This window comes from Scyliorhinus torazame, chromosome 4, assembly GCF_047496885.1.
Source record: "Scyliorhinus torazame isolate Kashiwa2021f chromosome 4, sScyTor2.1, whole genome shotgun sequence".
Classification (NCBI taxonomy): domain Eukaryota; kingdom Metazoa; phylum Chordata; class Chondrichthyes; order Carcharhiniformes; family Scyliorhinidae; genus Scyliorhinus; species Scyliorhinus torazame.
The window spans coordinates 108,737,943-108,763,048 of NC_092710.1; the positions used below are offsets into that span (position 1 = coordinate 108,737,943).

At 47.3% G+C, this 25,106-nt stretch overlaps 1 protein-coding gene across 1 annotated transcript in view; it reads right to left on the reverse strand.

Moving 5' to 3' along the window:
* Positions 1-12,188: 12,188 nt before the first annotated feature.
* Positions 12,189-25,106, reverse strand: part of cog2 (component of oligomeric golgi complex 2) — a 94,001-nt gene continuing 81,083 nt past the window's right edge. The window contains exons 13-18 of the mRNA XM_072498457.1: positions 20,376-20,579; positions 19,517-19,589; positions 17,550-17,692; positions 15,846-15,985; positions 14,412-14,592; positions 12,189-12,749 (exon numbers count right to left, since the gene is read on the reverse strand). Coding sequence (XP_072354558.1) covers positions 12,657-12,749; positions 14,412-14,592; positions 15,846-15,985; positions 17,550-17,692; positions 19,517-19,589; positions 20,376-20,579 — 834 coding nt within the window. The 3' untranslated portion in view covers positions 12,189-12,656. The remainder of the gene's footprint in view (positions 12,750-14,411; positions 14,593-15,845; positions 15,986-17,549; positions 17,693-19,516; positions 19,590-20,375; positions 20,580-25,106) is intronic.

Here is a 25,106-nt window from a genome sequence, read left to right on the forward strand (position 1 = left end):
TTGCAGCCGACAACAGCCCTCCTTACTATCCACAACTCCACCAATCTTCGTATCGTCTGCAAATTTACTGACCCACCCTTCAACTCCCTCATCCAAGTCATTAATGAAAATCACAAACAGCAGAGGACCCAGAACTGATTCCTGCAGTACGCCACTGGTAACTGGGATCCAGGCTGAATATTTGCCATCCACCACCACTCTCTGACTTCATTGCCCATCACCAATTTTACTGCTAATTATCTCGAGAAGGTGGTGTTGAACTGCCTTCTTGAACTGTTTCAGTCCTGGTGGTGTAGGTACACCCACAGTGGTTTTAGGGAGGGAGTTACAGTAAAGGAGGCTGCCCGGGGAAGGTGGTGTTGAGCTATTTTATTGAATTATTAATAGTGGCTCGATCTAACAAGTGTCTTGCATGGATATTTCAGCGCTGATTTAAGGGGTAACCATGTTAGGGTGGGAGTGTATTCACATATAGGCTCAGCCAGGATTCCTTTCCTAAAGGAAATTAGTGAATCAGTTAGGTTTTCATGGCAACCTGGCAGCTTTGCGGTCACTTGTACCAATGCCAGGTTTTTAAGATCTTTGACATTCTCCTGGGAAAGCAAATGGGACCCAAGTTTAATGTTTCATCTGGAATTCAGCACACCCTCAGTACTGCACTAGAGTGGGCGGCCCAGTTAGAATCACAGCGCAAGGGACCTCGGTTTGATTCCGGCTTGGGTGACTGTGTGGAGTTTGCACTTTCTCCCAGTGTCTGCCTGGCTTTCCTCCCAGGTGCCAAAGATCTGCAGGTCAGGTGGATTGATCATGCTAAATTGCCCCTTAGTGCCCAAAAGATGTGGTTCGGTGGGATTACAAGATTATGGGGATAGGCAGGGGACTGGGCCTACATGGGGCATTCTTTCAGAGGGTCAGTGCAGACTTGATGGGCCGAATAGCCTCCATCTCCACTGTAGGGATTCTATAACAAATAAATGCACCAAGAGATATACAGTGAATAGTGAAGGTGGTGGTGTAGTGGTATTGTCAGTGGGTAATGCTCTGGGGACCAGGGTTCAAATCCCAACATGGTAGATGGTGTTTGAGAAAAAGCTGGCATTAAAAGTCTAACAAGTGACTATGAAACCATTTTTGATTGTCGTAAAAAACCTGTCTGGTTCACTAATGCCCCTTAGGGAAGGAAATCTGCCATTCAAACCAGGTCTGGCCAACATAGGGCTCCAGATCCATAGCAATGTGGCATACGATCCCCATGTATGTGTGGGTTTGCTCTGGGTGCTCCCGTTTCCTCCTAGAGTCCAAAGATGTGCAGGTTGGTTGGAGTGGCCATGATAAATTGCCCCTTAAACATCCAAAGATGTGGGGTTACAGGGATAGGGTGGGAGAGTGGGCCTATGTAGAGTGCTTTTTCAGAGGATGCACACGATATGGGCTGAACGGCTCTTTCTGCACTGTGGGGATTCTACGGAACGTCAGCCTGCTTTATGTGCTCAAATCTCTGGAGAAGATTAAACTCACAACCTTCTGACAAGACGACAGTGCTACCCACTAAAAAGAATATACTGTCTATTTTCTTTGTTCGGGTATTTTGCACTTTACAACATTCTTGTATCTTGTTCTTTCAAAGAAACTGGACTTTCACCCTTTTGTAATGAGCAGCAGAGTCTAGTTTTGAGTTACTGCAGCTGAGCTCTCTTTAAAACACCGTCATGTAGGTAAACACCACCTGGTCTTGAGGACTTTCACCTGAGCTCACTGCAATCCAAACAGAAACATTCAGAGTCAACAATGGCTTCTTCAGTGTACAAACAATCTGTTGGAAATGTTACTTTCAAAGGTCAAGAGTGATCTTGTTCGAGTATAATGACTTTATTCAGCAGCAAGGTGGCACAGTGGTTACCACAGGTGCTTCACAGCGCCAGGGACCCGGGGTCGATTCCTGGCTGGGTCACTATTTGTACGGAGTCTGCACGTTCTCCCCCTGTCTGCGTGGGTTTCCTCCAGGTATTCCAGTTTCCTCCTACAAGTCCCGAAAGACGTGCTTGTTAGGTGAATTAGACATTCGGAATTCTCTCGGTCTACTCAAACAGGCGCCGGAGTGTGGCAACTACGGGATTTTCACAGTAACTTCATTGCAGTGTTATTGTAAGCCTACTTGTGAAAAAAGATTATTTTAAAAATTAAAATCTTTGAACGATTTGGACAAATTGGATCTAATCTTTTCCTTCATGTACAGTATTAATGCACAAGTGATCATACTTCCAAATGAAGGACAAGAGAAGAATAACGAAATGCAGGAGGAACTTTCGTTAAAAACTGCCATAAGTGGGTGGCCAGATTGGTGGTGGGACAAGAACTCTATGGAGTTTCAAGAAGGAAAGAAGCCACCTTGAGTGACTGTGTGGAGTTTTCACTTTCTCCCCATGTCTGCCTGGGTTTCCTCCTGGTGCTCTGGTTTCCTCCCACATGAAGGTTAGGTGGGTTGGCCATGCTAAATTGCCCCTTAGTGTCCAAAAGATGTGGTTAGGTGGGGTTACAGAGTTATGGGGATAGGTGGGAGAACTGGGCCTGTATAGTGTGCACTTTCAGAGGGTGAGTGCAGACTCAATCGGCCGAATAGCCTCCATCTGCAGGGATTCTATAACAAATAAATGCACCAAGGGATATACATTGAATATATATTGGTGGTGGTGTAGTGATATTGTCACTGGACTGCGACCCATGGGTAATGCTCAGGGGACCAGGGGTCGAATTCCACCATGGTAAATGGCGTTTGAGAAAAAGCTGGGATTAAAAGTCTGACAGTGACTATGAAACCATTTTGGATGGTTGTAAAAAACATGTCTGGTTCACCAATGCCCCTTAGGGAAGAAAACCTGACATCCGTACCAGGTCTGGCCTACATACGGCTCCAGATCCATAACAATGTGGTATACTCTTAAATGCCCTCTGAAATGCTCAGTTTAAGGGCAATTAGGGATAGGCAATAAATGCTGCACGAGTAAAAATAAAAAAGTTGGGCCAAAGGTCTCCACTTGTCTGAGACTGCTACTTTCATATAGCCTGAAATTCCATGAAATGGTGTAACCAGAAAGTGACACAGATCCCCTCATTGATAGGTTATTCCAGAATCTCCTGATACAATGTGAAAATGAAATGAAAAATTAAACTTGCTTATTGTCACAAGTAGGCTTCAAATGAAGTTACTGTGAAAAGCCCCTAGTCGCCACATTCCGCGCGCCTGTTCGGGGAGGCTGGTACTGGAAATGAATTGTGCTGCTGGCCTGCCTTGGTCTGCTTGAAAAGCCAGCTCTTTAGCCCTGTGCTAAACCAGCCCCAATGTAACCTGAAAACTAGATCAAACTCCCAGTGGGGAGTTACACCAGAATTTCCTCATGCGGTGTAACATGAAAACTACATAAAACTTCCCAGCCGTGAGTTACGCCAGAATTCCCTCATTTTTTTCTTTTTAAAATATTTTTATTCTCCATTTTCACATTTTCTTCAGAATTTACACCCCACCAACAAACAGTAAACGGTAACGAATACAATGTCAATCCCCTTATTTTTATTTTTAAAAAAATGTTTATTCAAATTTTAACAGAATTTTTAACAAACCCCCCCCCAGCAACAAAAAGAAAGAAACACGAACACAACAATCAAAAATTATACAAAACTTATACATTGGGTTTCCCCATATACAGTAACCCACCATATGACATTCAAAAGTACCCATAAGGAAGCCCCCCCCCCCCACCCTTGGGTTGCTGCTGCTGACCTCCTCCTAACGCTCCGCGAGATAGTCTAGGAACAGTTGCCACCGCCTGAGGAACCCCTGCACAGACCCTCGTAAGGCAAACTTTATCCTCTCCAGCTTGATGAACCCTGGCATGTCATTGATCCAAGCTTCCACACTAGGCGGCTTCGCATCTTTCCATAATAGCAAGATCCTCCGCCGGGCTACTGCCCTCTTTCACCTCCTGCACTCCCGGCTCGTCCGTTACCCCAAATAATGCCAACCCCCAACTCGGCTTGACCTGGACTTTCACCACCTTGGACATAATCCTCGCAAGGCCCCTCCAAACCCCATCCAGTGCCAGGCACGACCAGAACATATGGACGTGTTTTGCCGGGCTTCCCGAGCACCTCCCACATCTGTCCTCCACCCCAAAGAACCTACTCAACCTTGCCCCTGTCATATGCGCTCTGTGAGTAACCTTGAATTGTATTAGGCTGAGCCTGGCGCAAGAGGAGGAAGAATTAACCCTACTCAGGGCATGAACCCACAGACCCTCATCTATCTCCTCCCCAAGCTCCTCCTCCCACTTGCCCTTTAACTCCTCCACCGAGGCCTCCTCTTCTTTCAGCTCCTGGTAAATCGACGAAACCTTGCCTTCTCCAACCCATACACCCAAAATCACCCTGTCCTGAATCCCCTGTGCCGGGAGCAGCGGGAATTCCCTCACCTGCCGCCTCACAAACGCCCTCACTTGCATGTACCACAAAGCATTTCCCGGGGGTAACCCAAACTTCTCCAGCGCCCCATGGCTCGCAAAGGTCCCATCTATAAACAGGTCCCCCATTCTTCTAATCCCTGCCCGATGCCAGCTCCGAAACCCCCCATCCATCCTTCCCGGGACGAACCGATGGTTCTCCCGAATCGGGGACCAAACCGAGGCTCCCACCTCGCCTGTGTCGTCTCCACTGCCCCCAGATCTTCAACGTCACCGCCACCACCGGACTCGTGCTGTAACTTGTCGGCGAGAGCGGCAGCGGTGCCGTCGCCAGCACCCTCAAGCTCGTGCCCACACAGGACGCCATCTCTAGCCTCTTCCACGCCGCCCCCTCTCCCTCCATTACCCACTTATGGATCATTGCCACATTGGCAGCCCAATAATAGCCGCACAAATTCGGCAGCGCCAGCGCTCCCCCGTCCCTACTACGCTCCAGAAACACCCTCGGGGTCTTATTTGCCCACACAAAACCCATGATGCTCCTACCTACCCGTTTGAAAAAGGCCTTGGGAATCATAATGGGAAGGCACTGGAACACAAAGAGAAACCTCGGGAGGACCGTCATTTTAACCGACTGCACCCTGCCCGCTAGTGAGAGTGGCAGCACATCCCATCTTTTGAAATCCTCCTCCATCTGCTCCACCAACCGCGTCAAATTGAGCTTGTGCAGGGCCCCCCAACTCCCAGCCACTTGGATCCCTAAGTACCGAAAGCTCCTTTCCGCCCTCTTCAACGGTAGCTCGTCTATCCCCTTTCCCTGGTCCCCTGAATGCACCACAAAGAGTTCACTTTTCCCTACATTGAGCTTATACCCTGAAAAGTCCCCAAACTCCCTTAGGATCCGCATGACCTCCATCATCCCCTCCACTGGATCTGCCACATACAGCAACAGGTCGTCCGCATACAGTGACACCCGGTATTCCTCTCCCCCTCGGACCAGTCCCCTCCATTTCCTGGACTCCCTTAGTGCCATGGCCAGAGGCTCAATTGCCAATGCAAACAAGGGGGACAGAGGGCACCCCTGCCTCGTCCCTCGGTACAGCCGAAAGCACTCCGACCTCCGCCGATTCGTAGCCACACTCGCCACCGGGGCTCTATATAGCAGCCTGACCCACCTGATGAACCCCTCCCCGAACCGAAAACCCCGCAGCACTTCGCAGAGATACTCCCACTCCACCCGGTCGAAGGCCTTCTCCGCGTCCATAGCTGCCACTACCTCCGCTTCTCCCTCCACCGAGGGCATCATGATCACATTGAGGAGCCTCCGCACATTAGTGTTTAGCTGCCTGCCCTTTACAAACCCAGTCTGGTCCTCATGAATCACCCCCGGGACACAGTCCTCAATTCTCGTAGCCAGCACTTTTGCCAGCAACTTAGCATCCACATTGAGGAGCGAGATTGGTCTATACGACCCGCACTGCAGTGGGTCCTTATCCCGCTTCAGGATCAGAGAGATCAGCGCCCCGGACATTGTCGGGGGCAAGGTCCCCCCCTCCCTTGCCTTATTGAAAGTCCTCACTAACAACGGGCCTAGCAGGTCCAGGTATTTCCTGTAAAACTCGACTGGGAACCCATCTGGCCCCGGGGCCTTCCCCGCCTGCATGCTCCCCAATCCTTTAATCAGCTCCTCCAGCCCAATTGGCGCCCCTAAACCAGCCACCTCCTGCTCCTCCACCCTCGGGAACCTTAGCTAATCCAAGAATCGTCGCATCCCCTCTTCCCCCGCTGGGGGCTCAGACCTGTATAGATCCCCATAGAAGTCCCTAAATACCTAGTTTATTCTCACCGAACTCCGCACCGTATTCCCACCGCTATCCTTAACTCCACCTATCTCCCTCGCTGCCTCCCTCTTACCAAGCTGGTGTGCCAGCATCCGACTCGCCTTCTCCCCATACTCATACATCGCCCCCTGCGCTTTCCTCCACTGTGCCTCTGCTTTCCGTGGTCAACAGGTCAAACTCAGTCTGGAGGTTCCGCCAATCCCCGAGTGGACAGTCCATCCTCGGGGGCCTCTGCATACCTCCTGTCCACCCTTAAAATCTCCCCCACCAACTTCTCCCTCCTCTCTCTTCTCCCTGTGGGCCCTGATGGAGATTAGCTCTCCCCTGACCACCGCCTTCAGCGCCTCCCAGACTACCCCCACCTGCACCTTCCCGTTGTCGTTGGCCTCCAAATATCTTTCAATGCACCCCCGTACCCGCCCTCACATCTCCTCATCCACCAATAATCCCACATCAAGATGCCACAGCGGGCGCTGGTCCCTCTCCTCCCCCAACTCCAGCTCCACCCAGTGTGGGACGTTGTCTGAGATGGCTATGGCCGAATTCTCCGTTCCCTCCACTTTCGGGATTAGCGCCCTCCTCAAAATAAAAAAATCTATCCGGGAGTAGGCTCTGTGGACGTGGGAAAAGAAGAAAAATTCCCTGGCCAGCGGCCTGACAAACCTCCATGGATCCACTACCCCCATCTGGTCCATAAACCCCCTGAGCACCTTGGCCGCAGCCGACCTCTTACCCGTCCTGGACCTAGAGCGATCCAGTGCTGGGTCCAGCACCGTGTTGAAATCCCCCCCCCATTATCAAACTTCCTACCTCCAGGTCCGGAATCCGACACAGCATGCGTTTCATAAATCCAGCATCATCCCAATTCGGGGCATATACATTTACCAGTACCACCCGCACTCCCTGCAACCTACCGCTCACCATCACATATCGACCTCCGTTATCCACTACAATATTAATTGCCTCAAACGACACCCGCTTCCCCACCAGTATTGCAACCCCTCTGTTCTTCGCATCCAGCCCTGAATGGAATACCTGTCCTACCCACCCCTTTCTCAGCCTAACCTGATCTGCCACCTTCAAATGTGTCTCCTGGAGCATAACCACGTCTGCCTTCAGTCCCTTTAAGTGCGCGAACACCCGGGCCCTCTTGACCGGCCCGTTCAGGCCCCTCACATTCCAAGTTATCAGCCGGATTGGGGGGCTGCTCACGAGCCTCCACCCCCGCCCCCGCCGACGAGCCATCTCCTTTTCTAGGCCAGCCATGTGCCCGCACCTCCCGTCCCCCAGGCGGCGGACCACCACCCCGACCACCTCTCCTACTTCTAACTCCCCTTTGGCCAATGCAGCAGCAACCCTATTCCCCCCCCCCTTCCCCCGCTAGATCCATATCTAGCCATTTTGCTCCCCCCATAACACTCCCGCAAGTCAGCTGACTCCTGCTGACCCCGGCCTCTCCTGCCATTCCATCGACTCCCCCCCCCCAGTGTGAGAATCCCCCCCCCCGGCAGTCAGTGCGCGCTCCTCTCCAGCACCGCCCATCCCCCCCTGGCCCCCACCCCCGTGCTTCCCTAGCACGGGAAAAAGCCCACGCTTTCCTGAGCCGGCTCCGCCCCTCTGGGTCAGCTCCTTTTGCGGCCTTACTCCAATTTCCCATCCCCGGGCCTCCACTCCCCACTTCCTTCGTGGGGGTCTGCCCCTCCAACACAGACGCCAACACTCTCCCACAGTTTCCCCATCAAATCCATTCACCCATCTCCATCCAGCACTCAAACCAAAGGAACATTCCCTAAACGTAATAAACACCACATACACAGTAAACATCCCCCCACAACAAACCCTCAATTTGAGTCCAACTTTTCAGTCCGTATAAAGCTCCATGCCTCATCAGGCTTTTCAAAATAGTGGTGCCGATCTTGGAACGTGACCCACAATCGCGCTGGCTGCAGCATCCCGAACTTCACCCCCTTCCGATAGAGCACCGCCTTAGTCCGATTGAAACCAGCTCTCCTCTTAGCCACCTCTGCACTCCAGTCCTGGTGAATTCGGATCTCCGTGTTCTCCCACCTGCTGCTCCGCTCTGTTGGCCTTGGGTCTCCTTGCTAGAACCCGGTGAGACCCATCTAGCTCCAGCGGCCTCGGGAAGGCTCCCATGCCCATCAGCGAATTGAGCATCGTGCTCACATATGCCCTGGCATCGGGCCCCTCCACTCCTTCAGGGAGACCCAGAATCCGAAGATTCTTCCTCCTCGACCTATTCTCCAGGTCCTCAAATCTTTCCGCCCATCTCTTGTGCAGCGCCTCATGCGCCTCCACCTTCACCGCCAGGCCCAAGATCTCGTCCTCGTTCTCCGAGGCTTTTTGCCGCACCTCCCGGATCGCCGCCCCTTGGGCCTTCTGGGTCTCCACTAGCTTCTCGATCGCCGCCTTCATTGGCGCCAGCATTTCTTTCCTCAGCTCCTCAAAGCAGCGTTTAAGAAACCCCTGCTGCTCCTGCGACCACTGCGCCCATGCTGCTTGGTCTCCACCCGCCGCCATCTTGCTTTTCCTCCCTCGCACTTTTCACTGCTCTAAGATCACTTTTTTCAACGCTCCACTCCTGGTCCAATCCATATAATGTCGGGGGGACCTTGCTGTCACCTTCCTACACTGGAAGCCGTCGAACAATTGCTGTCGGGGCCCCTCTGGAGAGCCCAAAAGTGCGTTCCCGGCGGGAGCTGCCGAACGTGCGACGTACCTAGACATAGCCGCAACTGGAAGTTCAATCCCCTTATTAACAACGATCCCATCCTCCCACCAACCCCCAAACAACGGCCCACCTGACAATATAAGCATCAAATAAAACAAACCCTTCCAAGGTGGAAAAAAGAAGGAAAAAAGAAAAAGGAATCAGGTCACCATTGACATATACAGTCCACCATCAACCCCCCCAATATTCAACGTCATCCAATCCCGGAAAGAATACTGTGAATGACACCCATGAATTGTAGACAACCCCCCCACCCAGACTCCTCCCCTCCACTTCCTCTTGTAAACTCCTCCCCCCCAACCTCGGTTCCTTCCCCCAACTTTTCACCCCGCTGCCTCCGCCGTCCCAAAATAAAAGTCCTTGGATTTGTAGGTCACCCTCAACTTAGCTGGATATACTATGCCGCACTGCACCATGCTGATGTACAGTGCCTTCTTCACCAGCTACACTGATTGCCCCATGGCAGGTTTTGCTGAAATTCCCTGGTACAGAATAATTTGAAAGCTAAATCTTCCATTGGCATAGGCCATTTGGTATAGGCCTCCACGACCGATGAGCCTGATCCAATTCATATCGAGAGGGATTGTCCCCCTCCCCCATAGCTCCGCCAACATAGTGGCAAAATACTCCGTTGGCCTCGGGCCTTCCAACCCGTCGGGCAGACCCACAATCCTCAGATTCTGTCGCCTGGATCGGTTTTCCAGGTCTTGCATTTTGGCTCGCAGACCCTTGTTGGTCTCTATCACCCTCCGCAGCTCCTTCCCCATCGAGGTGAGGAGAGTTGACCACTGTGCTGCGATAATGTCTCTTCCACTTCCTTCAGTGTCTCACCTTGCTCCCACACCTCCGCCTCTGCGCTTGATACCTCCGCCCTCACCGGGACAATTGCCTCCTCCACCAGCACTTTGAATGCCTCCCCCATCTCCTTCTTCATCGCTTCCATGTGTTTTGTGAATTGTTTTTCAAGTTCCACAGCCATCACCGTGGTAATTTCTTCTGCTGTGAGCGATGCGGCCTGCCCTGGTGCGCCAGCCTCCGCTTTCCTTACAAATCCTGCAATGACTTTTCTACTCACTGGCGGACTTTCATTAACTCCCTTTTACATGGCTTTTTTTCTTCCAAACTCGGACATTTTTCCTCCCTGTGCCTTCTTACAGCCTTTTCAACTTCCGTTGCCCCTGGGACCGGGCGTTAAAACTCCCCAGAATTCCCTCATATGATATAATCTGAAAGCTACACTGATTGTCCCATGGCAGGTTTTGCTGAAATTCCCTGGTACAGAATAACTTGAAAGCTAAATCAACCCTTCTATTGGCAGCTACACCAGAATCTCCTGAGAATCTCCTACAGGAAAAAGTGGAACAGAAGAACAGCTCAAAACAATTGCAAATTGGCATAAATATGCAAGGCCTTAAGAAAACACTGGAATAAGGCCATCCTTGAGTCTCGCTGTGTGTGTGAAAAGTTAACATTTGGGGGCTTTCAGACCATCACCTATTAATATTAGATAGAGAAATTGAAATCCTGGAAGTTTTCTTATATCTAAAACCAACCATTCTAATGTTTCAAAGGTGCATTCAAAAATTAGGGAAGGGGATTCAGGCAGATTAGCTGCAGGGGGCCAAAGTGGCATTTCAGCACAGTTCTTCAAATTGTAGAACGAGGCCAGAGCTGTACGTTTTGAGGGTGTGATCAGAGAGGTGGGGTAGCAGGGTCCTGCTTGTTGTGAACCCCAAGAGCACCACTTTGGACTCCTGGCAGGCGGCCCCTTTCTCATTGGAGCTGACGTTAAACGGACAAGGAAGACCACTGGCCCACATTTTGAAGACGTTACCACTCCGTGAGTGCCAGGGAAGGGCCGTTCATCAATGATCCCAGCGAGGAGAAATGCTTTTAAATGCTGAATAAAGTCATAATAAAACGCCAGAAACACGCAGGCCCGTGATCTCTTCTACCACCTAGCATGATATGGGCAGCACACGCATGCTCAAGTTACACTGACCTGGAACAGGACCGCCATTCCTTCACAGCCCAGGGTCAGATGTTTGGAACTCCTTACCCGGCAGCACTGTGGTTGCATCTACACCCCATGGGCAGCAGCAGTTCAAGAAATCGGCACATCACCATCTTTCTAATGGCAATTAGGGATGGGCAACAAATGTCAGAGATGACTACATCCCATGAATGAATAAATAAAAAATGACTTGGGCTCCTGTGGCATTTTTAACTTTAGCTATTAATATTCACATTAATATTGCACAATGTTCACCATTCATGACTCCTCAGATATTGAAGCAGCCCATGTCCAAATGCAGCAAGACCTGGACAATATCCAGGCTTGTGCTGACAAGTTACATTCGCGCCACACTGCAGCAAGTAACTCACGCCCACCGATGCTGCCAGACCTGCTGAGTTTCCCCATCATTTTCTATTATCTCAGTCTTATTGCAGCAGTGTCAGGTGGAGTCTGCATTGTTTCATATGCTGTCCCATCTAGTTTCAAAATATCTTTGATTCACCAGACTTGGGAATTGTACCTGTAGTTTTTGCATAAAGTTACACAATGTACAGCACAGAAACAGGCCATTCAGCCAACATGTCTATGCTGGTGTTTATGCTCCACTTCATCCTCCTCCCTCCGCTTTTCATCTCATTCTATCACCATATTATTCTATTCCTCTCTCTCTCATGGGTTGGACTATACAAGGTGAACATCAATTGGTCAGCAATAGACTGGGGGTGGGACTTCCACCCTTCAGAAATAGGAGGACCCCCTCAGAGCCTTGCTAGCTAATCAGAGGCCAGAGGCACTCAAACACATGAGGAGTGAAGATGTGAGCCTGTGCCATTGCTGGTTAAATTCTGCAATGTTGGGGTGATGCCTTTAAATGGAAATTTACATGCACATTTAAAGACCTCAATTGAAGGGCGCATGGTGGCACACTGGGTGACTGTCTGTGAAGAGGCAGGAGGGCAGGTGGCCACTTGCTATATTTAACAAGCCTCCTCACCTTCAAACGTGCTGTGTAAAATGTAGATCCTCGTGATTATCCAGCTTCCCTTTAAATGCATCTATGCTACTTTCTTCAACCACCCTCTCTGGTAAGCAAGTTCCACACCGTCACCACTCTCTGGGTAAAGAAGTTTCATGCGAATTCCTTATTGGATTTATTTAAATATGGGAGTAAATCACTGACACAGCAGGAAATATAACAACACTTTACAAGCTGGGAAAAAAATTGTCTTCGGTCTTCAATTCCAAATTCCTCCGAGGAATGTGAATATAAAATTGCACCTGTGCAATGATGCTATTGATATCCAACATATGATGTCTCCAGCTCTGCATTCGAAAATCCATAGTAAGCACAGATCCGCTATCATCTAACAATATTCCACAGATATTCTTCAGGGATTTACAAGCTGTGATCCACATCTTTACATACAAAGACAAATTGAGGAAGACAGGGCAGGATTAACTGTGGTACAGGTCCCGGTGCTGTTAACCATGGCACAGTTCCGATAATGTTAGCTGTGTTATTGTGCTGGTAGCTGTATAATACAGGGGACTGTTGATACCTAGTGATACCTGGCTCCAGCGATGTCTCAGGCCGGCTACACTGTTGCAACAGCTTTTGCTGCTTGAGTTAATTCCAGTAGAGCTGCTAACTGGGTGAAGGTCGACATCTGCAGGCCCAGCCTCTGGACCTGGGAAACAGACAAACATCAATGACACAAGTACAATTAGCCACATACCTCAAGAATTGATTTATTCACAACAGTAAGTTGTTAACATTAAATTATCGCTGAAACAACACCAGGTTCCAGTAATGATGAAAGCTTGAAAAGTTGGGACAGCTCCCTGCTGAAGGTTAAAGGGGATCATATAGAGATTTTCAAAATTGATTCAAACTTTTGAAAGTGTAAACAAGGCAAATGGCTATCAAGGGACAAAGGGTAAAGATCATCATCAGACAAAGGTGATGGTTATAACCAGGTATGGGCATCCCCACTATCTAACTGACCTTTTAAAAAAAATCAACAATATTATCTTCTCTCATGCTTTGGCATGATCCCTGTTTCCAAAGATTATTTTAAGTTATGGTTAGTGCATTCATAACCCCTGCCCACTTTTTAAGTCAAAATATTTTCTGGCCTACACAGAGTTAACAGCACAGAGTCAGACCATTCTACCAAACTGGTCTACGCTCAACATGGCCCTCCCGCCTACATTATACTTCTCACCCCACTGACTTCCCATTGTATCTATTCTAACCACATCCTGTGGTAGCAAGTTCCACCACTCTTTGGATAAAGTAGTTGTTCCCGAATTCGTAGTGATTATCTTAGATTTAGGCAATTTAGTTTTGGTCTCCCCCACAAGTGCGAACATTTTCTAACATCTACCCTATCAAACCGTTTTCTCCGGGTGCTCCGGTTTCCTCCCACAGTCCAAAGATGTGCAGGTTGGGTGGATTGACCATGCTAAATTACCCTTAGTATCCAAAAGGTTAGATGGGGTTACTGAGTTACGGGGCGTGGACCTAGGTAGGGTGCTCTTTCCAAGGGTCGGTGCAGACTCGATGGGCCGAAAGGCCTCCTTCTGCACTGTAAATTCTAAGATTTTATGAATCTTGAAGCCCTACATTGTCAAACTGGCTATACTTTAAAAGGACTTCATTGGCAGTAAGGTGCTTTGGAACCTCCCAAGGTCTAGATCTTTATTTCTACCAATCAGGTTACCTTTCAGTCTTCTCTTCTTTAATGAAAAAGCCACAGCTTGTTCAGTCTTTCCTGATAGTCTCAGTTCCGGTATCATCCTTGTCAGTGTTTCTTTGCACCTCCTCCATATTTTTTTTTTTTTGCATGGAAATCAGCAAAGTGCACCGGGTGCCAAGTTTAACACAAGCTCCCAGCTTTTGAATTCCATCCCTCTATAGAAATGAACTCCACTGTTTGGCTGGCTTTATTAACCTGTGTTGTTGCTGTAGTGATTGGTGTATCTGTACAGCCAGATCATCTTTCTCCTCTACCCCCATTTAGACAATTACCTCAGCAGTCTGTGACCTTCCTATTCTCCTGCCAATATGCACCAGCTCACACTTATCTATATTGAATTATATTTACCAATCAAACATGTATTAATAACCCCCCTGCATTTTGTTACAATAACTAAATAAATAATAATTCTGTATCAATAACACCCCCCTCCCCTCCGTTTGGTGTCATCAGCAAAATTTAGAAATTCCAAACCCTCCTGTCAAAATCACAAATGTAAGCTGTGAATAGCAATGGTCCCTATGAATGCCAATGCCCAACAAACTTCCTTTTCATTAACACTTCAGCCTGCATAAGCCACCACCAACGTACTTGATCCCACAGGTATTCAACATCCAAAGCTAGTTGTAGCCTGATTTTGTTGTCATCACTGATGCCGCTATTTGTCCCCACATTGGTCACAGCTGCAGATTTCCGCGCTTGTTTCAATCGCTTGAGACTCTCCTCCATCTTTTTAACCGAGCTCAGAACATCTGAAATGGTTTCGTAATACCTGGAAAGACGAAACGGAGTACTTTCAAAAAATCGATTTTACGACCCATAGACCATTAGAAAGGGAATTCCGGAGTTTAAGCACAGCAAGGTGTGGTGCAGAGATGAAAATCGGGCATTCAAAATTGGAGGAATGTACAGGTCTCAGAGGGTTAGAGGGCTGGACAGAGTTAGGAGGGAAGAGGCTATGAAAACAACACTTAGAATTGAAAATCGAAAATCAAGGTGTTGGTCTAACGATGTGGACAATGTGATAACGATAAGATAACCTGTTGTAGTGATGTTTTAAAAAAATAAATTTTAGAGTATCCAATTATTTTTTTTTCCAATTAAGGGGCAATTTAGCGTGGCCGGTCCACCTATCCTGCACATCTTTTTAAACATTTTAAAAATAAATTTAGAGTACCCAATTCATTTTTTCCAATTAAGGGGCAATTTAGTGTGGCCAATCCACCTAGCCTGCACATCTTTGGGTTGTGGGGGCGAAACCCACGCAAACACGGGGAGAATGTGCAAACTCCACATGGACAGTGACCCAGAGCCGGAATCGAACCTGGGACCTCGGCGTCGTGAGGCAGCAGGGCTAACCCACTGCGCCACCGTGCTGCCCTGCCCTGCACATCTTTGGGTTGTGGGGGTGAGACCCTCACAGACTCAGAGAGAATGTGCAAACTCCACACACCAGTGACCCGGGGCCGGGATGGAACCTGGAAACTCGGTGCTGTGATGCAGCAGTGCTAACCACTGTGCCGCCCTTCTGTTGTAGTGATGTTGACTGAGCGCTAGATATTGGCCATGACTGGAGCAGAACTTACCGGATCCTGCACAGTATCATACTGCATTTCTCCAGAAATATTTCACACAAATTCATACACAATTAATTGCTATCTAGTGAAGTGGCTGTTTTTGTCAGCCTGTACACAGTTAAATGTTTACAAGCAGCAATGAAATAAATGGAGAGTCAATGCCGTTGCTGTTGCTTGAGACAGCAAATTTGGCTGTAACACCTGGAAAATGAGTGCTCTCAATTAATTCCGTGAGATCTTCCAATATTCAATTCTGTCACCAGAACAAGAACACCACAGAACATCAGATGCAAAGAACACCAATTTCAAAATTGCAGGCCTCAGTACTGCACCCTGCATGAATCAAAATGGTTAAATGCAGTATTAAGTATATCATGTGGGAGAATAATTGTGATGAGAACTACCTCGGAGATTATTCAGTGACTGCTTTATATTATGGAATGCTTACCTCTCGGTGCTGATTCTGACAGCACCCGACAGCCATTCCTGTATCCTGTTTTCTTTCACAACACCATTATATTGATTTTGAAGGTGGTGCAGGGGTTTCAAGGCATTTTCAACATACAAGGAAGCCTTGACAGGAACCTCCTGTGTGAGCAAAATACAACATTTAATACAAAGGATGTCCTCGGATGCTAGAAGACTATGTTGAATGACACACAATTTTATCCCACATTGGTCATGTCAATTTGAGAAGATGTGGGTTCAGGCCAGGCAAGCAACAAGGTGATGGCCAGATAATCTGTTTCTTTGTGAGGATCACTCCACTGAAGACGGCCATTTGGCTCATCGAGTCTGCACCGACCCTCTGAAAGAGCACCCTACCTAGGCCCATTCCTCTGGCCTATCCCCATAATCCTGGAACTCACCTATCTTCCATATCTTTTGGACACTATGGGACAATTTAGCACGGCTAATCCGTCTAACCTGCACAAGTTTGAACTGTGGGAGGAAGCCAGAGCACCTGGAGAAAACCCACGCAGACAGTGGGAGGAAGTGCAAACTCCACACAGACAGTCACCCGAGGCCGGAATTGAACACAGTCCCTGGTGCTGTGAGGCAGCAGTGCTAATCACTGTGCCACCCTGTTGGCCGAGGGATAATTATTGACCAGGACACTGGAGGAGCTCCTCTTCTTTGAAGTGGTAACATGGAATCTTTTACGACCATATAAGAGCACAGATGAGACCTTGTTTTAATGTTTCATTCGATAGATAGTGCCAGCAACACTGCAGCACAGGGCACTGGACAGTCAGCCTAGATTTTGTGCTCCAGTCTCTGGAGAATAACGTGAAGCCACAACATTCGGACTCAAGGGTTACAGTGTCACCCACTGAGCCATAGCTAATACCTAAACAGTGGAACATAAAGTCTCCAACACACTACCTTTGCTCACCTGTCACTCATTCTAATCCAGGTCCATGTCTCACTACTTTCACCTTCTATGACTGAGTCAATTTCATCTTCACTCCAATTCTGTTTTTCCAGCCTTGAGGGCCAATGCAGCATAGTCAGAAAAACTACTGAGAACCAATTGTTGGGATTTTCCAGCCGGTCCCACCAATGGCGACCCTCCGCCATGCATGGGAAGATCCCACTGCCGGCCAATGGCGGGCTGCCCCCGCCACCGCAGAACATGCCGCCCCATTGTCTACTCAAAGGATAATGTGTCCGCAATATGTCCTCACACCATTAACACAATCGTCTCTCCCTCGTTACGATCTACATTTCTCTAAACATTTCAACATTCCTTCCTTCCTCCAGGATGCCCCATAATGTTCTAACTAGTCAGGTTCTCTGGCTTTTTGTTCCAGGATTATCTTTTCCCTCACTTTTTTAAAAACAAGTTAGTCATCACATTTTACCTTCTGAAGTCCTCAGGTACTATCCCAATCAATGCTAAAAAATAAGAGGCCATTGGGCAATTTCCTCAAGTACAATTTGGTGCGTTTCATTACTTGGCATTATTCTGGTGTATTTTATGCTCGTGATTATCTGCTAACTAATCATACAGCACAGAAGGAGGCATTTCGGCCCACTGCGTCTGTGCTGGAATCATTTCTTGCGATAGGTTATTCATTTGTTGCGGTTTTTTCTCCATATAGTTACAGAAACACAGAGGGGGACAAGCTGAAACAATTATTACACTCGCCTTGTTTGTTCTCCGATACAGCCTGGGCACTTCCGAAGCATTTTTAAGATAACTGAAACAGGCTTCACTTAGTTCCTCGATAATTCTGTCACTTAATGAAGGTAGACTGCTGACCACTGATGTCCGAGAGTCTGCAAGAGCTTCTGATGGGTGAAAAGAAAAAATAGGAATTACACATTTAAGTTTACAGTCGGAATACACTATTAGCAAGAAATTCTTTAGCAAATTGATTTTAGCCTCGTTTTCCTCCACTCAAGTATTGCTTTACACTGTATTGAAAATGAATGTGACACGCTGAATCAGTAATCTGCATTAGCCAGTGGGACTGAGTTTCCAAGTATTGGTTTTTGAGGTGGAAACGAAAGGGATGGGGACAAGATTTAATTAAGCAGTTAGTTACAGAAAAGCAATAGTAGGATTGACCTCCTCCATTCAAGATGAACCTAGGATGGGCGGTATGTGGCGCAGTGGATAGCACTGGGACTGCGGCGCTGAGGACCCGTATTCGAATCCCGGCTCTGGGTCACTTTCCGTGTGGGGTTTGCACATTCTCCCCATGTCTGTGTGGGTTCACCCCCACAACCCAAAGATGTGCAGGTTAGGTGGATTGGGCATGCTAAATTACCCCTCAATTGGAAAAAAAAAATAATTGGGTACTCTAAATTTATTTTAAAAAGATGAACCTAGGATTGGCACATAACCTTGTCGGTGACTTCAGTGCAGTACTGAGGGAACACGGATTGTCGCAGGTGTAATTTTTACAATGGGAGATAAAACAGTGCTTGCACCTCTTCCAGTTTTAATACTGTAGCTGAATGTTAAATTGCACTATTTGAACAGGAGCAGGGAGATCTCCCGCTGTCCTGGTTAACATTCTTTCCTCAATTAAATAAATCGATGAGTTGCTCATTCAGCTCACCGTCCCAAGAAATTTTGGCTGTGCGCAAAATGATTACCATACTTTGCCTACACACCTCACTTTGTTTGAAATGTTCCTGAGACATTATAATGAGCTGCTTAATGTCAATCCCAGTATTTTATCAGTAAGTAGGAATGTTATGGTTTCCCCCAAGTGATACATAAATTATGGACAGGTCAGCTGTGCTTCAGCTGGTAGCTCGATTCAGGTGGTTGTAGGTTCATACTCCTACTGCAATATTGAAGAAATGCTGGACTATCGGAGGTTCTGCCTTTTAGTGTAACATTAAACCGAGGGCCTGACTGCCCTCTCAGGTGGGTGGAAAAGATCCCACTGCACTGCTGTAAAGAATAACAGGGGAGTTCTTCCCAGTCTTCTAGATAAATATTTATCCCAAAGCTGTCTGCACGACAATAATGTGTTCAAATGGCGGCTGCGTTTCCTACAACCGTGTCTACACTTCTGTCAGTATTTCATTGGCTTTGGGATAACCTGAGGTCATGAAAGGGGCTACTTAATACAAGACTGATTTTAGGGTTAGTTTCTTTTAAAAAGAATTTTGAGTACTCAAAATGCTTTTTTCCAATTAAGGGGCAATTTAGCATGGCCAATCCACCTACCCGGCACATCTTTTGGTTGTGGGAGTGAGACCCACGCAGCCAAGGGAAGAATGTGCAAACTCCAGACGGGCAGTGACACGGGACTGGGATCGAACCCGGATCCTCGGTTCCGTGAGGCAGCAGTGCTAACTACTGCGTCACCGTGCCGCACGCCCTCTTATATTACAGTTGAACTTCCTTTAACCTAGAACAGCAATCTGAAATCTTATTGTGCAGCTGTACATCTAGTTGACATTCATTCTGATATTTATTTAAACAACTAGGCAAATTCCTTAACAGACAGTTAGAGGGAGGCGCAGATTACTGCACACAAAAAACCGAACCCACAGAGATAACTTTCCTTGCTGGAGAATCTCCAACATACTATAAGGTGGAAAAGCTGCAAATCACAAATATATCTCACAAAAAAACTTTTTACAGCATCTTACCTGAAATGAGAGAGAAATTTGCAAACCCAATTTTCTCCAGCCGAAGTTTAATTATCTCCAAAAGGTGTGGAAGCTGCAAAGAAGGAGGTTTAATGATTAAAGGGAACAACCTGTATTTGTAATAGTTTTCTTCCCGTTTCTTTCTTCCCGGAGGGTACTGACTTGTGCTGGGATACAGTTCCCAGTGTTCCGAGGCCTAAAAGTACACTGTTCCGGTGATCATTCCTCTTGCAGAGGTCCTGTATGGTATGCATTGTTTGTACAGCATGCAAGAAACAATACTTTTCACTGTATACTAATACAAGTGACAATAATAAATCAAATCAAATGAGCAAAGTTTTGAATGTCATTCAACCAAGAAAGGTATCACAAGCAAGCATTCAGAAATACAATCAGTCATGGGAACCCAGGACTCCTTTTTTTCAAACTAAGGACAAAGAGTGGCATTTTTACCTGTGAATCCACTGGCTTTAATTGTGCATCACTGATATGTATGAATACATATGGGATACAGTCCCCTCAGCCCTGCATTATACCAGATAGAAGGCAGTGGTTGGAGTTCCGGCCTTAGACCTAACTGCCTTAGTTATGGTGAATTTACCAAGTTCAAAAAGTACGTTAGATACATTGGGGATCTGGGGAAACTGGGATTAGACAAAGGCTAACTCATTCCACTTGTAATGATAGGGGGATAATGGGGACGAAGCTTTCTAATCCCTCAGCCAAAACAAGCAACCTGCAAAGAAGGCACACCCATCGATTCAAATGCCGAAAGGTCAATGTTTCCATATTTGTACCGTATACTGAAACGCGTGCTCCTCTATTAAATTAGCCTTGAAAGGAAGAAATCAACTCAAACCTGCTCCTGGATCTTGTCTAGATCTGAAACGACGTACACAAGCTGGCTAACGGAAAGCGGTGGTACAACTTTCACATCTGCAGTCAGTCCGTTTCCCTGGTCCTCGTGACTTCCATTTGGAGAAGTCGACACAGTGTGGCTGTTGGCAGGTGAAGGCTTTAACCCATCCTGAGTAAGATCCTTCCTTGGTGCTGCAATTTTCAACTGTGAAAAGGAATTAGACAAGTGACCAAATCCAGATCTAGTCACTGCTTTTGTACCAACACTATGCACAAATGTATAGCCCTTTCAGTACAAAAGGAGGCCATTCAGCTCATTGTGCTTGTGGCAGCTCTCTGAAATAACTATCCAATCAGCTCCACTCTCTCGGCTCTCTCCCAAGCTCTGCAAATTTTATCTTTTCAAGTTATGTCCCATCCCCTTTTGAAAGTTAATACTAAATCTATTTCCACTACTTTCTCAGGCCGTACATTCCAGATCGCAGCAACTCTTTGTGTAAAAGGGTTCTTGTGTTCCTTTTTTAAAAAAAAACAAATTAGCTTCAATGTATCCTTTGGTTACCGATGTTCATGCCAGCGGAAACAGATTCTCCCTATTTATTCTATAAAACAGCTATTAAACCTCCCTTTAGCCTGCTCTACTCTAAGGAGCTCAATTCTAGTTTTTCCAGTCTCTCCACCCAATATAATAGGTTATGTTTTCCTTTCATATCAACAATGGACATTTTTTTTATCCCTCTACACACCTTCTAGTTTTAGCACTTAAAGAATTAGTGAGGTTCACCAACTGAATTGCAACGGTTCCAAGTTCCCTCCTACTGAAGGAGTTAAACGGAGGCGAAAAGGACATCATGGGTCGAGTAGTTAAAGAACACAAATGGTTTTGAAAAAGTGACTGAAACACATGCACAGATCTTGAAGTGCATTTCACCTTGCAGGCAAAAGGTTCAAATTTTGATAAATGATGAGGTGTTCCACGCTGGTGTGGCTCACCTGGGGGTGCTGGAACATAGTAATAATGTTTCACGCAGCCTGATCCTTTAAGGCTGCTTCTCAAGTGTCCTTGTGGAGGGAGTGGACCAAATGGCCACATCCTGGGCTCAGGTGGAGGATAACTGCTGTTTTTGTTTTGTTCTTGGGACCAGAGTGTTGCTGGCAAGGCTAGGAATTGTTGCCCATCCCTAACTGCCCTCAAGCTGATGGTGGTGTGTCACCTTCCTGAACTGCTGCAGTCCATGTGGTGCAGGTACACCCACAATTTGCAGGTGGTGTTCCCATGAATCTGCTACCCATCTTCTTCTTGGTAGTAGAGGTCACAGGTTTGGAAGATGCTGCTGAAGGAACCTTGATGAGTTGTTGCAATGCATCTTGTAGATGGTACACACTGTTGCCACTTTACGCTGGTGGAGGGAGTGCATGTATAAGCCGATGGCTGGGGTGCCAATTGAGTGGGCTGCTTTATCTTGGATGGTGTTGAGCTTGAGTGTTGTTGGAGTTACACTCATCCAGGCATGTGTAGAGTATTCCATCACACTTCTGGCTTCTGCCGTAGAGATGGTGAACAGGTTTTTGGAAGTCAGGTGAGCGACTCACTGAAGAATTTATCTCCACCCTCTATCTTTGGGTAATATGCCTCTTCAATTGATTCCATATCTTCATTGAGGACTGCACCACCGGGCTTTCCTAATTACTTGCTGTACCTGAATATTAACCTTTTCAATTCAAGCATAAGACACCCAGATCCCGCTACATCACAGAGTTCCGAAATCTCTGAGAAATTAATAGGCTTGACTTGGCTGAAAGTCATGGTGAACAATTGGATTGTAAATGTCTCTGTGAAAGGGTGGAGAGTTGGATGAGGTGCAGTGTGTCTTGTGCGCATAGGTAGGGAGTTGGATAGGGCACAAGTTCTGTGCCTGAAAGGGTGGGAAGTTGGATGGGAATATAGGGATAGGAGGTAGCCATTCTGCCCCTCGAACCAGCACTGAAATTCAATTAGATTATGGCTGAACTGTGCCTTAATTCCATTTATCCTGGTTTTAGAAAATGAGGCATTAAGCTTACCCTGCTGAAATATAGTCATTCTTGTCTTAAAACTCCAATTGTCTCCCAACAACCAGTCTTTGGAGGGAGAGAATTCCAAATTTAAACTAACCTACCTACAAAAAAAGGTTTCCTGATTTCCCTCTTACATGGCCTTCTTTATCCAAGTTTTTTTATGTCCAATTGTTCTTGATTTCCTCACCAACAACTTGCATTTATATAACACCTTTCACATAGGGCAGCACAAGTGGATAGCACTGTGGCTTCACAGCACCAGGGTCCCAGGTTCGATTCCCTGCTGGGTCACTGTCTGTGCGGAGTCTGCACATTCTCCCAGTGTCTGTGTGGGTTTCCTCCGGGTGCTCCGGTTTCCTCCCACAGTCCAAAGAAAGACGTGCAGGTTAAATGGATTGGCCATGCTAAAATTGCCCTTAGTGACCAAAAAGGTTAGGAGGGGTTATTGGGTTACAGGGATAGGGTGGAAATGAGGGCTTAAGTGGGCTGGTGCAGACTCGATGGGCCGAATGGCCTCCTTCTGCAATGTTCTATAATAAAACACCACTAAGGTTATTCACAGAAGCATTAAAGACGACAATTTGACACTGAGCCACATAAGAGATATTGACGCAAATGAGCGTAAGCTTCATAAAAGAGGCATGTTGTAAAGGATATCTAAAAGGAAGAAAGAGATTGAGAGGCTGAGAGGTTAAGGGAAGGATTTTCAGAGCTTGGGGCTTATTAGTTTAAGGAATTGCTATCAACGTTGGAGCGTTTAAAATCAGGGATGATTTTTTTAAGCTTAAACAGGGGTTTGAGGGCGGCATGAGGCGTAGTGGTTAGCACTGGGACTGCGGCACTGAGAATCCAGGTTTGAATCCCGGCCCTGGGTCACCGTCTGTGTGGAGTTTGCACATTCTCCCCAAGTCTGCGGGGGTTTTACACCCACAACCCAAAGATGTGCTGGTTAGGTGGATTGGCCACGCTAAATTGCCCATTCATTGGAAAAAATATAATTGGGCACTCTGAATTTAAAAGAAAACAGATTTGAAAACAAAGATGATAATGTTAAAATCAAGGCATTGCTTAACCAGAAATTTTAACTGAAGGAAAGAGATTACTTGCATCTTCCATTCTGATTCCAATGAACATTTTAATCACTTTGCTGAAAGCAGATGGATTGGAGCAATAGAAAAAAAAGCTGGCACAATGAGAGAAGCACATCTTCCTCAGTAACTAAAGTTTAATGCCTCAAGTTCTAAAACTAGGATTTATAGTGTGTTACTGTGGGAGTGAGTGTCCCCCTATAGTGTGTTACTGTGGGAGTGAGTGTCCCCCTATAGTGTGTTACTGTGGGAGTGAGTGTGTCCCTATAGTGTGTTACTGTGGGAGTGAGTGTCCCCCTATAGTGTGTTACTGTGGGAGTGAGTGTGTCCCTACAGTGTGTGACTGTGGGAGTGAGTGTGTCCCTATAGTGTGTTACTGTGGGAGTGAGTGTCCCCCTACAGTGTGTGACTGTGGGAGCGAGTGTGTCCCTATAGTGTGTTACTGTGGGAGTGAGTGTGTCCCTATAGTGTGTTACTGTGGGAGTGAGTGTGTCCCTACAGTGTGTGACTGTGGGAGTGAGTGTGTCCCTATAGTGTGTTACTGTGGGAGTGAGTGTCCCCCTACAGTGTGTGACTGTGGGAGCGAGTGTGTCCCTATAGTGTGTTGCTGTGGGAGTGAGTGTCCCCCTACAGTGTGTGACTGTGGGAGCGAGTGTGTCCCTATAGTGTGTTACTGTGGGAGTGAGTGTCCCCCTATAGTGTGTTACTGTGGGAGTGAGTGTGTCCCTACAGTGTGTTACTGTGGGAGTGAGTGTCCCCCTATAGTGTGTTACTGTGGGAGTGAGTGTGTCCCTATAGTGTGTTACTGTGGGAGTGAGTGTGTCCCTACAGTGTGTGACTGTGGGAGTGAGTGTGTCCCTATAGTGTGTTACTGTGGGAGTGAGCGTTTCCCTACAGTGTGTGACTGTGGGAGTGAGTGCATCCCCATAGTGTGTTACTGTGGGAGTGAGCATGCCCCTATAGTGCGTTACTATAGGAGTGAACGTGTCCCTATAGCGTGTTACCGTGGGAGTGAGTGTGTCCCTATAGTGTGTTACTGTGGGAGTGAGCGTTACATAGAAAATACAGCACAGAACAGGCCCTTCGGCCCATGATGTTGTGCCGAACCTTTGTCCTAGATTAATCATAGATTATCATTGAATTTACAGTGCAGAAGGAGGCCATTCGGCCCCGAGTCTGCACCGGCTCTTGGAAAGAGCACCCTACCCAAACTCAACACCTCCACCCAACACCAAGGGCAATTTTGGACACTAAGGGCAATTTATCATGGCCAATCCACCTACCCTGCACATCTTTGTCCCTATAGTGTGTTACTGTGGGAGTGAGCATTTCCCTACAGTGTGTGACTGTGGGAGTGAGTGCATCCCTATAGTGTGTGACTGTGAGTGAGTGCATCCCTATAGTGTGTTACTGTGTGAGTGAGTGTATCCCCATAGTGTGTTACTGTGGGAGTGAGTGTATCCCCATAGTGTGTTACTGTGGGAGTGAGCATGCCCCTATAGTGCATTACTGTAGGAGTGAACGTGTCCCTATGGTGTGTTACTGTGGGAGTGAGCGTTTCCCTACAGTGTGTGACTGTGGGAGTG